This window comes from Canis aureus, chromosome 3 (genome assembly GCF_053574225.1).
Source record: "Canis aureus isolate CA01 chromosome 3, VMU_Caureus_v.1.0, whole genome shotgun sequence".
NCBI lineage: Eukaryota > Metazoa > Chordata > Mammalia > Carnivora > Canidae > Canis > Canis aureus.
Window position 1 is genome coordinate 71,012,781 of NC_135613.1, and position 14,718 is coordinate 71,027,498.

Sequence of the window (14,718 nt, forward strand, 5' to 3'; positions counted from 1 at the left end):
GTGATTCATGGTTGAGGGAGTCGACTGGAAGTCAGCTAAGGAAAGCTCCAGGCTCTGCCCGGAAGTCCGGATGCTCCCTGGCTGCCTAGAGACCCCACGGAACAGCCAGTGCGATGGCGGGATTGGATGGCGACAAAGATCTATCAATCACGGCACATTCATTGGGTTAAACTCCCGTCACCCAGAGCTGACCCTTTCCTACCGGAGGAAGCAATGAGCTAGAAATAAGCGCCATCTGAAGCTGCGTCTAAGTAAATCTGTGATCATGGACACCTCAAGCCACAGCTTCGGCTTGGGCTTTCAAACAGACGGATGCTCTAGCGTGAGATCGCCAGGACGAAGAAGGCGGTCGGTGCGCCGGGGGGACAGGCCGGGGCGGGCCACCGAGCTGGGTTCCCAGAGCCTGGCCCGGACTCGCTCGGCATCACGAGGAGTAAACAGCCCCAGAGCAAAGCAACTGCATCTCTTTCCCGGTCTTTGATGTTGGCAAAGGGAAGACAAACGAGGGCCCTCTGGTTTGGGGATGGCATGAATGAACCACACATGTCCATAAATAAACCAGGAGCCCTCCAAACACGCTGCTCATTTGTTCACACAAAAGCCAGGCTGGCAGCCCTCTCGCCGAGCCATGTTCACAGTTGGATCCTTAATGCATTGTGAGCGTTCAATCAAACTTTTAGTGGTGAAACTCTGGGAGCAAAAAGCCAGCTAAGCCCAAATGGTCCCTTTGCTTTTCCATCTTTTGTGGCTGCCTGGCTGTGCTCTTATGGGTTTTGTTGTCAACAAACTCCTGGCTTGCCTTTGAGCACTCCAAATTATTGAAAATGACTACAGCTTAAGACTGGCAGGATGATTGTTAAAAACAGCCCTGGCATTAATCATAGCTTAAGAGCTTTTGGAAAATGATTCTAATTCAGAAGGGGTGGCTTACAAAGAGGCTTGTCGAAAGCGAAGCAGACATCAACTTCTGAAAGGCGGAAAGCCTCCTTGGTACCCACACCTGGCTTCTTCTGAAATCCAGCTGGCAGACGTGTGCGGGGGGCACAGCTTGCCCCACCAGCTCAGCCCATCCGAGACCCCCTTGGGGCTTCCACGGGCCTCACAGCGCCCGTCCCCTGATCTGTGCCCCCCCCACCTGCCCCCACATACCCCCCACCCCCGAGATGGGAAGGACTTCCGGGAGTGCCCATGGTTCTAAGTCTTACTGGCCGTCCTTGGAATAAGGAAGAGGTGACGGGCGCCTCGTGTCTGTCAACAGTTGGAATGCCTTAGCCCGGTGCTAAAATAAGCTGTGTGCACAGAGGCAGCTGCGTGGGCAAACACACGGTCAGCATTTGCAAGGAGCCAGGCAGGGCAACGAGCGAATACTTCTGCCTTTTGCCTGCCTGGCACAACAACGGAGAATGATTTTTGCCATCAGCATTCTCCCTATCATGGAATCATTGCACAATTTAGTATGATTAATGGTTTCCATTTAGGAGAAGCTGAGAATGAAAACAGTGGGGGAGTGGCGGCAAGCGGCTGGGGGTGCTGGCGGCCGCAGCCGGAGCCGAGGGGCCAGGGGGAGGCGGCCGGTGCCTGCCGGCCTGTGCCCGCCGCCTTCCCTTCCTGGCGTGACTGGGGAGGCACTCTGGGGCGAAGAAACACATGGCTTTTGACATGCATTTGCAGAAACAGTCTGAGAGCTGCAACCTTGTGATGCACCGTTTGCGGTTTCGTCCTCGGAGCCTTCCAGACATTGGTGACCGAGGAGCCACTCCCTCTTGACCTGCCACAGGGAGCTTGGTTCCGGGGAAGTGCCTACCTAAGGGGCTGTGCGGCCGGAGCTAGCGAACTAACTACACCACTCCTTGGCATTCCCGAGGGCCACACGGGGTGGGCACACAGGGAAGGCCCCCACCTGCGTGCTAGGGTGGTGGCGGTGGCCTCCACCAGAGCCACCTCTGTCTCTGGAGCCCCCAGGCTGGACGACCTAGTCTCAGCTCCCATCGGCTGGCTCTCTGGGTGGTTCTGGTCCACTCTGCGGCATCCCGGTCTCTCCACTTCTGAAGGCACTGCTTCTGGTCAGATCCCACGGCTGCTGGAGGTGGGTGGTGAGACAGTGGGCGCCAAAGCCAGAGACTTGTGGGTGCTGATAGAAACCAACCGGGAAAACACAGAGGATTCAAGAGGGCCTGCATTTTTTTTTTTTTTTTTGAAAGCAAGAAGCTTTTGTAACTGAAGCCAGAAAGGGAGAAAACTGGTGATCTTGGCTGGGTCTAACGTGACTCAAGACCCTTCTCGATGCATTGGTGTCTCTGCAAGGAAATCTATTATTTTCCATAAACTGTCTTAAGCATCTCCCGGGCTACATTTCTGGCTGTGTTAAGAATCAAGCCATCAAGAACAGCTGTGAATGTTATACACTTTCAGCAGCAGCAATGGGCTTTGGCAGGGAAGTAGGAGCAAAAAACCCAAGGAGGACATTTCAGTTGACAGTAATGGCATTTCCCCTTCCTTGTCCAAACGATAAAAGATTCATGCTCCTAATTGCAACACTATAGCTGCCCCCATCACTTTATTCTGGGAGAGGAGGTTAGAGAAAACAGGCCTAGAGAGAGGGAGAGAAAGAGAAAGAGAGAGAGATGGATAGTAATTTCGTCACTAGCTAACGGAGACTGATTAGTGCAGAAGACTTCCTGCCATAGCAATACTTTTTAATCAGGTCTGCTGCGTCTGGGCAAACAGCTTTTGTGGATTAGCTAGACTCGAGCCTGCCAGCATCCGTTGCAAGTTTAAACGATGAAATACACAACTACAGAGAAAACAAACCAAAAAAGGGTAATAAAGTCACACATTTCAATATTCAGCAACCATTAAGGGATTTAAATATTTGCTTGCTATTAAAGACTTGCATTAGGCTCTTCCAACACCAGCTCTGGAAGACTGAAATATCAATTACCGATCAATTTTCCCCCTAAGTAAACACTAATGCAGGATAAACAGTATTAGAAGATGCAATCGTAACATTGCTGACTTCGGGATGGACTTCCTGCTGGTAACAGCAAGTTTAAGCCTGGTGATTAATTAACCTGAGAAGATAGCACTTAAGGAAGATTTAAGGCGATCATGTGTCTGAAATATGACTGCGAGCCCGCACACGTTGGGAGAGCAGCCGCCGACCCCGGCCTGGAGCGAGCGCGGATCTGACCCTCTCTCTAGGATTCCTCACTTTTCCCAGAATCACCACCTCCACAGCTCAACACCTCGAGGAGGATCACAAGGGAGGGGACCGGGCGTGCATGCGCAGGAGAGAAAGCAGTGGACTTTGAGTCCAGTGCCTCCTTGGGATTCATCCCAGGGGTTGGAGGAAGCAAACCGAGGTGCATATCCGGGCCCTGGCCAGCAGGGGCAGGAGACTTGAGAATGAAAAATAAAACCATTTTCTGCGTAGGGAAGAGCCTGGAAACGGAGGACGGGGAGATTTGCAAAAAGATTCTTGCTCTCGAGTGTCCGTTTTGGGGTGCTCACATTATCCCTGCACCTGACACCCTCTTTCTGGCACGTGTAATGATTGGGGGCGGGGAGCCGGGGGGCACTGGAAACGGTGCCTGGTGTCGGAGGCCCATTTGACAATTTTGAGATGAACACGAAGAGGGCAAGGAATGTGGTGGGATTTTTCTAACCCGCCGTACGTCATTCTGAAGGCCCTTCGCCACACAGGCAGGCAAGAGGGAGGCTCTGCTTAGCCATTGCCCAGCGCATCCTTCGCCGGGGGAGGGGACAGGTCCCTCTGTTTTCTCGCGGGTCCCCGAGGATGACGGGGCTGTTCGCACTGCACCCAGGGCCGGACGGCAGGCTCAACACCCAGCCGAAAGCTGCACGTGTAAACGTCAAGGTTTGAAATACAGAATTGGTGACCTGTCATGCTAACTACCAAGTGTGACTCAGCAGCCAGGGGCTCGGCCAGCCTCCCAGTGCTGAAGTGCCCCTGGCTGAGCGCCTATGACGGGCCCGCCGCTTGGTGCCCGTTGGCCCACAGGGTCCTCAGATGGCGGCCAAGAATCCCCTTTTCCTTCCCGGGGACAATGGCTTAGGACATGCAACGACGTCATTTTGGAAATCTTTCCAAAGTACACGTGGGTGGCTGTGGACAGACCTTTGCTCCGAAGGCTTGTGGCTGCTAGGTCTTTATGACCAGGGGCCGTGGACTCGGGATCCCGACCAAAAGGGTCCTAGGCAAATTCTGTAACGAAGCAGAACGCTTCCACTCAAGCGGGGTCCTTCTACCTGCAGTGTGGAGACTGCCTGGCTGCTTTAAGGCTCCTGATGACAGAATCAAAGGGACATTTCTCCATGGACGAGGCCACGGTAGGGCAAGAATTACATTTCAAGTAGACAGAGGACAGTGAAAGATTGCACCAATTAACACCCGCGTATCACCTCGGGGTTCCGGTTGATGTATTTGGAGAACGCGAGCAGGCCAAAACATTTGTGAGAACCCCCCGGAGGAAGCGAGGGCCGTTTTCACTCCCACCCCAAACGAAGGCCCGGGCAACTTATCAAGCTCCCGCTCACGTGGGCGGCTTCTGGCGTCTCCTCATTTGCATACCCTGTGGAACCCTAAGCAAATGTGAGGCAACTTGCCGCCTCACGTCTGCCTCTGGGCCGTCAACTTCTTGGGTCCCTTCGTTGTGGGTTATAGCTGAATCCGGGGCGTCAGGCTACAGGCAAGGGGATGGGCTGGTTACGCCGTCCAAGGCAAGCCTCACCAGGGCGTGCGGCGTCCACACGTGGGGGTACCCAGAGGCCCTCCGCGTGGGCAGTACCCACCTCTCGGCCGCCGTGGGGAACCTTCTACCCTTCCACTCCATCTCCCTCCATCCTGTACGGCTGACCTTGTGTCTGGCACCTTAGTTGCTAAGCACTTCCTGCTTAGCCCATGTATGTCTCCTAACGGTACTCAGGGTGAGCCTTACCTTCCGGAGCAGGAGACCAAGGCCAGGGAGGTTGGGTCACTTGCCCCCGTCCCCAGCTAGTTTGTGGCGGAGCAGGGACTGGAACCCGTACTCCTAATCTCTGCCCTCTATCACCCTCTCTAAACAGCTGTGATGAGTCAGTGCTCCCCACGGCTCTGTGCCCCTGGCAAAGGCCCAGACCGGCCCTGGAAATCGGGACTCCCGTGTCTGGGTTTGAGGACAGCCACAAGACCCATGCAACCTTGCAGCTCTCATGGCCTGGTTTGTTGGAGTCTCCCCACACTGGCCAGCGGCCTGGTGGGGCTTGCTGCCCCGGGTGCCGTCCGTTCCCCTTCCCTCCTTGCTAAATACCCTTTTGGGCCCACTGGGGGCCCTCCTCCTCCTCGGGGAAGCTGTCTTGGCTCTCCGGCACACTTCCCTCCTCCAAGACATGCCCCCAGGATGCCCAGGGCTCCTTAGCCATCTTCAGCGCGGCCCCATGTCTGAGGCCCACTTCATGTTTCCACGTGGGTGGAACCGATGGCCTGTTAGTCTCCGGTGACTGTCTTACACCTCTTGGTGTCCACCAGGACAGAACACGCAGCAGATGCCGGGGAACAACGTAGCCGGTTGGCCGATTTGTACAGAGCCAGGCAAGGGACCAGGCCAGGATGGAGGCGGTTGAAATGAGATACCCAGCCGTCTGGCTTTTCTGGAGCTTACCTTTCTTTCCACTGCCCGGTTGTCCCCATTACCTGCCTGAGAGAGAGAAAAGGAAGCTCCACCCCAGCCGGGCGGATGGTGGGAAGAGGGCAGTTGGGGCGCTCACACATTATCCCCGCGCATTTTGAGAGATCAGTCACCATGAAGCGTAGTCACTGCTCACCTGGGCCTGCAAGGCAAGGCAAGGGGGGGTGGGGGGTAACAACACACCTGCTCCCCGGGGCGCACCGGCCCTGCCTTCTCCGCAGCCTGCAAACAGCGAGTGAGAACCATCTCCCACAGGCGACCCAGCCGGTCCTCCGCAGATCACACCATCTTTTTGTTAAAGGAGAGAGCACTTGAAATGGAGAAGGCGGAATGAGCTGTTAAGACACGAAATCCCAAAGTAAGAGACAGGTGGAGCAGCCAACACAGGGGGGTTGGTGGGAGTGGCGGGTGAAGGGGGTGGGGGCCGCCGTTGCGTCGCACCTGCACAAATCGCCAAGTCCACGCTGCCGGCACACCTGGCCGGCCTGTCCCCTGAGCAGGAGGAGAGAGCATGGGCAGGGGAGGGTGACGGAGGGCAGAAGGCAGCTCGCAGCCCGGCCGCAGCCTCTCCGGGGCACCTACCGCCCGCGCTGGCGGCGCCGCGCCCGACCCTGGGGAGGAAGGTGGACCCGGGGCCCCCCGCTCTTCTCTCGCGCCCGGCGTCCGTAAGAAGTCCATAAAGAGAGTAAAGGATCACTTGGTAACATTAATTTTTTTTATTAAGAAGACAGATATTTTATAGTACTTCTTTTTTTTTTCTTTTTTTTTTGTAAAAATGGTATACATGAACCAATACAAAATGCGAATGGGAACATATGGATATGGAATTTCTTACACCATAACATTGTTCATGTACACCTTAAAAACAGAACTGGCCTAAAGGGAAAAATAAGACGTCGGTGTGACTAAAGAACAAGCTTATTTGGCATCAATTATACATCCTTCATTATTTTATATTCCTTTAAAAAACACAAAAAACAAGTTTGTTCTTTCTTCACTCTAAAAAAAGTGATCAACCTGTACAAAGTAATACTCAACAATACATTTCAAACAGTGCACTGTATACTTAAGAAAAAATACATAAACCAATATACAACTAAAACCCATAATTTCCTGTTTTTGCTTTGTTTTATTATTATTTTTTCCAATGTGTGGGGCCTACACTTTGCAATCTACCTGAGACGGAAAACACCAATCGAAACACATGAACCTGAGACATGTCAACATTGTAAGCCATAAAGTTACATTAGGAACACTGCACTACTGTACACTTTTCAAAACAAAGATGGGAGGTCCCAAAAATGAGATGCCAATTTTGTGAGCAATGGTAGGCTATTTTTTTTCCCCCTAAAAAGAACAACTGAAAAGACCTTTCAAAGACATGCTAAATGGTTCTCACCCTCTGATGCGATTATACTATGGGCAGAATGGGTGCTAAGGGCTCGGAATAGAGCTGCACATTGGAAAATTCATTGAAAAAGGGATGTTCGTGGCGGCTTTTTGCCTTGGTTAAGTGCCGAGGGATAGGAGGGGGGAAAACAAAATGCTGCTCAATATGGATTTGCTTTTACATATCAGTCCGTTCCCAAAAGGCCCCCGTAGTTGCAATGGTTCTATCAAAGGTTAAAACAAAGACAAGAAAAATAAACAACACTTTCAAATAACAAAGAGTTGATACTTTTTTCCCCTTAAATAAATCAGCTTAAGTTTTCCACATAATGTAACAATAGTAAAAATGTACCTTGCAAAATCCAAAATTACCCACTGAAAATGTTATATAATATATATTTATATATATATAGATCTCTTTTTTTTTGATGCCATCTTTCCATAGGGACTGTATTCTGGAGTCTGGAACCTTACCAAAACATATGGTAAGAGTTTAGTGTTTGTCCTTCGGGACTACTTCTCGATTTCCTAGACGTTTCAGTGAAAATCCCCACATTTCTTTAAAAAGATGCAAATGGTAACTCGACTCCTCTACCTTTTCCCGAGGCTCCCCACCTAAGATATGTTCAAGGTAACTTATTTTAGTAGCTATGCACTATGGCTGCCATCATGCGAGGATCAGTAATTTTTTGGCAGACGGTTCTTAAGGCTGAGGAAAGAGGCCAAGGCTAGTGTATGAAAGGTAAAAAGATAAAAACACTCACATTTGAGTTTTGATTAAGTAACTGAAAATCCCTACATGCTGTTTTTCCACCTCTGCTCTGACCTTTCGAGAACTGAGATCGACAGCAGACCAGTGTGAGAACAATACCGGCCCTTCTTTTGTACCTCCTGCCTTTGTCAAGCCAAATCTGAAGGAATGAAAAGTTTCACACGGATTCGAGTTGGAAATCCCAGCATGACAAATATCTGTAATATACAGTACATGCAGGCCACATCCTACTGCCTTCCTAACTAAGCACAAAGGAAAAAAAAAAAAAAAACCAAAACACCAAAAAACCCTGTCCCATCCAGTCATTCACACGCCACGCGGACTTGCTTTTTCCTACAAATTAGTGAGAAGTATGGCCGATTGGGAAAGGCGGATGGAATCGTTTGGAACAGAAATAACCAGAGCAGAACTAGCTTCCCCCCCCTCCCTACCTTCCCCTCTTGTGGCAACTCAAATTTGTCCACTTATATAAAAGGAACAGACCTCACCTGTCAGGTCTGTTTAGGGCATTGAAAAAGGAGGAGCTCTTTCCGCCCCAAACCTTTCTGGACAGTGTGGGGTATCTATGCTGAGCCGTCTACAGATACAGAATTAAAGACAGATTCAATCTCATTGTGACACACCTCACTCGCAGATAACCCTGTACAGTAATGTAGTTCCACAGCAAACAGAACATTTTCTGAATCACAGTCTAAGTTTCTAGTCTTCACTGCTCTAAGTATTTGAAACATGGGTAGCAGCAAAGAGTCCTCATTGTTTGTTCACCCAAATCTTTACGACAACAGAGAAGAATGCATTATGGACACACTAAATTCTGAACTATGAAATCTAACTGTGCTGGTTCTCCTTTTACGAAACTGAATTTTGAACATAAAGCAGTTCAAAAATAAACAACAACAAAAGCAAAAAACAACAACAAAATCAGGGGAAAAAGATTCTAAGGAATCCCAGCAGGCAAATTCCAAAATGGGAGATTTTGGAAAAAAAAAAAATCCAAAACGTTTTGGAAAAAACAAATGAGCACAAAGGAAAAAAAGAAATAAAAGAAAAAAACAGAAAAAAAAAAAAAAAAAAGAACGCAACGAACAAACAAAAAACAAGGCACAGAATTTTCTGCAATCTACCCAAACTAAATCCAAGCATCCAAGTTTGACTTGGTAGGAAGAAATAAAACTTAAAAAAACAAAAACAAAAACCAACCAACCAACAAAAAAAAAAAAAAAAAAAAGAGGTGTCAAACAGCAGAGTGTACTTTCAAAGAACATTTTTTTTTTTTACACAGCAAATCCCAAGCCTTCCCAGTCTCGCACCTTTCCACCCATTCATAAAAAAACACACGAGTTTCTCGCAAGTTCCAACATCACTGTCTCTTTATCATCTAAATAGGGCCAGTTGGACACCTCATTGAAACAAAAAGGCTGATCTAGATGAAGTACTCTTTCTTTTCTTCGGAGTTGTTCTGTCCTCCTTCTGCATTGATTATAGCTGTGTCTGCGTCTGCTGCGTCATCGGCTCCTTTGGCTTCATGAGTGAAGTATGTACCTGAAAGATGAAGGGGTAAAGCACCGTGACTGTCTGATGGCCTCTGTGTAAAGTGGTACAGAGATGGCAACTTGCTTTATGGCCATCATCAGCCGAAGTGGTGTGCAGGCAGCAGAGGGGAAAAAAACAATTGGAAGGAGAGAGCGAGGTGGGTGAGACAAATGGGGATCCGGGGGTTCCAAAGGCACCACTCCAACTGAACCGCTGCGATATAATTCAGCAAATGAGACATTAGAGCAGTGATTATGACCAGAGGGTGTCGGCAGAAGAAGACGTGAGTGGGAGCTAAAAATGCAGAAAGCTGGAGAGCTGCTGACTGACGTGTGAACAGTAAACACCAGGACCAATGATCAGAGATGTGAGCGTACATGGTTAAAGACCAAAGCAAGGAAGAGCAATTAGCCAATTAATGAATTAGGGCCCTGATGATGTTCTACGGCCGCCTCAGATCGTTTACTTGGACCCCTGTCTCCTGTCTCCAGGGGTCATTGCTGCCTGTCCGTCAGCGGGGGCTTACACATGGGCATGTCTGACCGTCTGCAGCCTCCCGCTACAGAGTGGGGTTCCAGATCGAGAAGCAACTTGATATTTTGACAGCTGTGATCGAGGCCGGGGGGGTCTGTCTTAAGGGACAAGCGATTCTCACTCAAGGTGTGACTCTAGCCTGGACCCGGATTCATGGATTCGCTAATTGGCACAGCCACTTTAGAATGACGACACACAGAACGTTCCAAAGCTGGAGACACTCTTATCGGCAAGTCCCAACCATTTACGGGAGAATTTACAGAGAGAGACAAGGACTGCACCACAGTAGGACATCTAGGCAGAGCTAACACTGCCTACCATAGTCAAACAGCCCTCCTCCTGTTATATACTGTGTTCTCGAAGATTCTTAAGGAAAAAAAAAAAGGCTGATACACTTATTGTATTTCCAGGTTTTCGTACGTGATGGATCTAAGCAGGCAGGTGGTCAGATGTTTCCCTCCTATCCCCTTCCTTCCACTGCCCCCTGGTCCGCAAAGCTGCTGAGCAGACTCGGCCCTGCTCTCTGGCCTCATCTTTCTGGCTCTATCAAGCTCAACACCAAGAGACTGGGCGTTCTCGGCCCCAGGGGCTGCCTCCTGGGCACGGGCAGAGGGTCCCCAAATGGTTCATGTGTGAGATGGGCACTGTGGGTCCTACTGGGGTTTCAAGCACCTTGGACCTCCATTGCTGTGCTCAAGGGACCTTCCCCAAACCCAAATCCTACAATCCAGTAGTAGGCAAGCGCCTGCAGCTAATGCTATGGGAAAGCCCCGCAAGCTCACTGCACAGCGCTTGAGAAAAATAGCGGAGAGGGACAAGGGCCGACAAAGAAAGGGGAGAATAAATTACCAAGGGGGGGGGGGAGGGAAGGGGATTGGAGCAGCATGGGGCACAGAGGAGGAGCGTTGGAAAAGATGATTGCCCATCCAGGCTGCACAGTTCATAAGTGTGATGATTAATGGCAATTTAAATCAATTGCACTGATAATTTAAAAAAAATACATATTTATGTGGCTTTTAAGGCACATCAAACCAAGGAAGTGTTCTAGCTGCTGTGACCAGCTTACCCGGAGCTTGGGGCCAGGCAGCGCTGCCTGTCCACCTGCTTCCCAGAAAGCAGCAGGGTACGAGCACGTTCTTTCCCCGTTTATTGCTTTGGGGTTCACGCCCCACCTCACACACCGGCCCCCATTTTTACAGTTTTTGCTCTCTCCCCAATTATGGATTGCAGAATAACAAGTCTAGAAAGCTTTTAGAGAAAATCCAAATCAAGAAGTGCTACTCATCAGCCTTCGAAGTCCTCATCAGCAGCTGCTAAGAGTTCTGTTTTTTGTTTTTTTTCTCTGCCAGTTTCAGGAATCATCGATAGGCTATGTGGCCACATACTCCACACTGCCTATCAAGGAACGCCTTGTCAAGTCCCCAAATGGAGGGGCTGCGGCGACGGGAGGCCTCCTGCCTGCCAGAGCACCTTGCTTACCTTTATGTCTGGCAAAATAGCGCCCCAGAATGATGAGCAAGCACAGCATGGCGAACACGACCACGGCCACGACACCGCCGATCACGGCATGATCCACCGCTCTGATGGCGCCTTCTTCACCTGCTCGAGAATCTGTTGGAATCAGAAAAGGAATAGGGATGTAGAGCTCATTACAAGACACCAGCAGCCCTGGCCACACTGCCTCCAGGTCAGAGATCACCTTCTTTTTATAATGGAGGAGCCAGAGAGACAAGCCAGATGGATCAAGTTACACCAAGGGAACAGACTGACCTGTCCAGAGCCGAATTGATCTGTTCTCCCCACAAGGCAATTTCATTATAAGCAGCGGAGGAGCGCTAATGCATGTGGAACAAGCCTAGGGACCGGGGAGAGAAGAAACAGTCTGTCCAGTCCTGGCCTGGTCTTAGCGCTCACTCCAGCTGTGTGCAGCTGCAGATCCTAAGGAGGAGGCTGACCTAGCTACTCAGGGCGCTCGGGACAGCACCTTCGGGCGGTGACGGGAGCTGCCAGGGGGAGGCGGCAGGAGCCCTTCTGGAAGGGCCCAGCGACTTCTTCCCTGCTAGGCGCGTGCACAGGCAAAGGAGCTCACAAGCCACAGCTGCCTCGAGATAAAACAAGGCTTATAAGACTAAAGACAAGTGACACGCTTGCTACATTTAGGATGTATGAGGGAGTAAGCCTCAATCGAAAACCTAAAAACCTATTTCAAAAAAGACAGCAAGGAATAATTGTCCATTGCCACAGACGGGTTTTATTTTATTTATTTAACACTTCACGAGGCAATTAATTTTCCTTTATAAGCATCACTCCCTCGGGATGTCTTCTTCCGACTGAGGGACGACATGTTTGGCTGAGGGACAACTCCAAAATGAACCCAGAATGAGCTATGGCGATGCAGAATGGATGTATGGCAGTGTAAACAATTTTAATTTAGGAATGTGGCTACATCACCCCTTGCTGAAGTCCTAATGGCACCCGAGATTTATAATGTAGTAAAAAACAATTATTCTCCCGTTGATTAATACATTAACATTTTGGAGTGGAAGCTAAACCATTGTCTTTTTTTTTATTGAGTCAAGTACGACACCTCCATTAAAATGATTTACTAGCTGTACCTTACAATTTAAGCACAGCAGCAACAGAAACGGTAAAAATCTTTTAACTTTACATGATTTGTGAAGTCATATGTGAAGGATTTACCATTTAAATCTTTCAGTACAAGAAGCACATGGCCTATAAATCTGTCCCCCTTGCAGTTGCTGGACGCCTGAGAGAAATGCATTTCACCGGGAAGACGGAGAGTGCAAATTCAAGTCAATTTTTAAGAAAGATTTATCTCTGTCTCTCTCCAAAGAACAGAGCAAATCTCTGAAGCCTCCACCTCTAATAATATTTGAAGTTTATCGATCAAGTGTACAGATCCGTGACAGCTAAAGGTAATGGTGCTCTTTTGAGCCGAAACCTGATACAATGCTTTCAGCAGGAGGGCATGATTTACACTTTCTATCGATATTTCCAATTCTGCTCTGAGATTAAGTACTGAAGGATGTGGGGAAAGAACTCGTGACTGAGGGTTCCACGAAAAGTGCTTTAATTAAAAGAGTTTAAATTAAAAAACGAAGTATTTAAAGTGTTTCATTAAGTTACCTTTCAAAGGACTACAAAAAAAAAAAACCCCAAAAATCCCAACCCAAACAGAAATGCCAAATCGGAGGCAGCAGCAGGTCGCCCAGGACAACAGGATGATGGGAGTTTAATTGGAGAAGGGAGATGGGTTGGAGGCAGAGTGCACTGCAGCCAATTAGCCCGCTCCGTGATGTGCGAGCCCCTCCAGCAACCTGTCTAATAAGCTCGACTTGAAACGCGGTGCACACGCATCGCCCTCCTCGGCCAAAAGTGTTGCCTACTGCGGATGCAACAGCCTCTGCGTCTTGAAAGTCATCCCAACAAAGCAGATCTCTGCCATGGCAACTTTTTCTTTTCTTCTAGAGACAACAGAGCTTGTTGGGGGTGCCCCTCGACACAGGGTATCTGCTGGAGGAGGGTGCTTCACACCCAGGAGACTCTCGCCCAGCTGCACAGACTCCGAACCGCTGATGGGAAGACGAGAGCGGCGGGGAAGCCAGGAAGCTGTTTTCCTTAGGGAGCTGTCAAAACAGGGGCTCTTGTGGGAATGAAAATGAACTAATCTCCGATTGCCACGAGCCTCAGACTTATCGAAAAATAAGGAGTCTTTCTAGTAGCTCCCACTAGCTCTCCATGTCTCGGGCGCGGGTGGGGAATCAGAGCGATGCTAGCTAGGGAGGAGAGGGGAACGTGAGGGCCAGGAGATGAGGCGGGGGGTCCATCCCAGGGAGACCGAGAGAAACGTGCAGAAGCCATCCCGGTCCCAGGCACACACCTAAATAACCCGTCCAGGGGAAGGCACCCTCGTGGCCACTGTGAGGAGACTGCCTCCTCCCTGCCAAGGCACAGGAACATTCTAGAAGCCTGAGAAGAGCAAGCCGGAGAGGCCAAGAAGCTCTCTGATCAACAAAAACCCCACAGGCCATGTATCTGCGGGATTAATTTCCTTAGCCAAGCCCGTTCCTGTGATCTTTGCTCCCCACGAACTTCGGGCTATATGTGCTCAGTGCTGCACTTCGCCCACGTCCAACACTGGGGTCCTCGTGATCCGCCCTGCCCTCAAGGACATACATATTTTACAGACACCTATTTATAAAGGTAATCTCTCCAGCTATCTCCTGATACTCACTTGATAAGAAAGTTTACTACCACCAGTTAATCACCGAGACATTTTCCCTGCCTTCAATTACCGCAGATGGACACAGAAGGTAACTGGTGTTTAATTTACAGGGAACACTACAGCTTGGGAGCTGCTCAGCGCCTCTTCCCGCCCACCCCACCCTGGGGTTCACTGTCCTCCATGAAGAGCAGCGCCTTGTCCTGCCTCCGCTCACTCCCACCTCATTTCCATGTGCGGGGGGTGGGGGGGGGGTAGGGTTCAGAATGCCCTTGATTGGCCCCAGGTGGTGGAGGGTCGGGTGAAAGCTGGTTACCCACTATCAGGGCAGACCCGCCCCGCACCCGTGGGCTGGTGCCTCGCTCAAGGCGAGAAGCAAATAGCATGTTGCACAAAGAAGCAGCGGGCAAGTGGCCTAAGAGGACAACTGGAGCCTGCAGGAGTGTCGGCCACCAGGAGGAGCACGGCTCTGACGAAGTCCAAGGGCTGCCTGGCCCTTCGTGCTCCGCTCTACAAAGCAAGAGCTCTGGCCAGTGCTTGAGAAATGACTTTGAAGTGGG

The 14,718-nt window shown here is 50.0% G+C and overlaps 1 protein-coding gene across 15 annotated transcripts in view; it reads right to left on the bottom strand.

The window, feature by feature from the left end:
• Positions 1 to 6,380: 6,380 nt before the first annotated feature.
• Positions 6,381 to 14,718, bottom strand: part of CADM1 (cell adhesion molecule 1) — a 324,893-nt gene continuing 316,555 nt past the window's right edge. For all 15 annotated transcript variants that reach the window (XM_077893622.1, XM_077893619.1, XM_077893620.1 and 12 more), the window contains 2 exons: positions 11,395 to 11,526; positions 6,381 to 9,390 (listed from right to left, as the gene is read on the bottom strand). In XM_077893622.1, the coding sequence (XP_077749748.1) occupies positions 9,272 to 9,390; positions 11,395 to 11,526 (251 nt within the window). In that variant the 3' untranslated portion in view covers positions 6,381 to 9,271. The remainder of the gene's footprint in view (positions 9,391 to 11,394; positions 11,527 to 14,718) is intronic.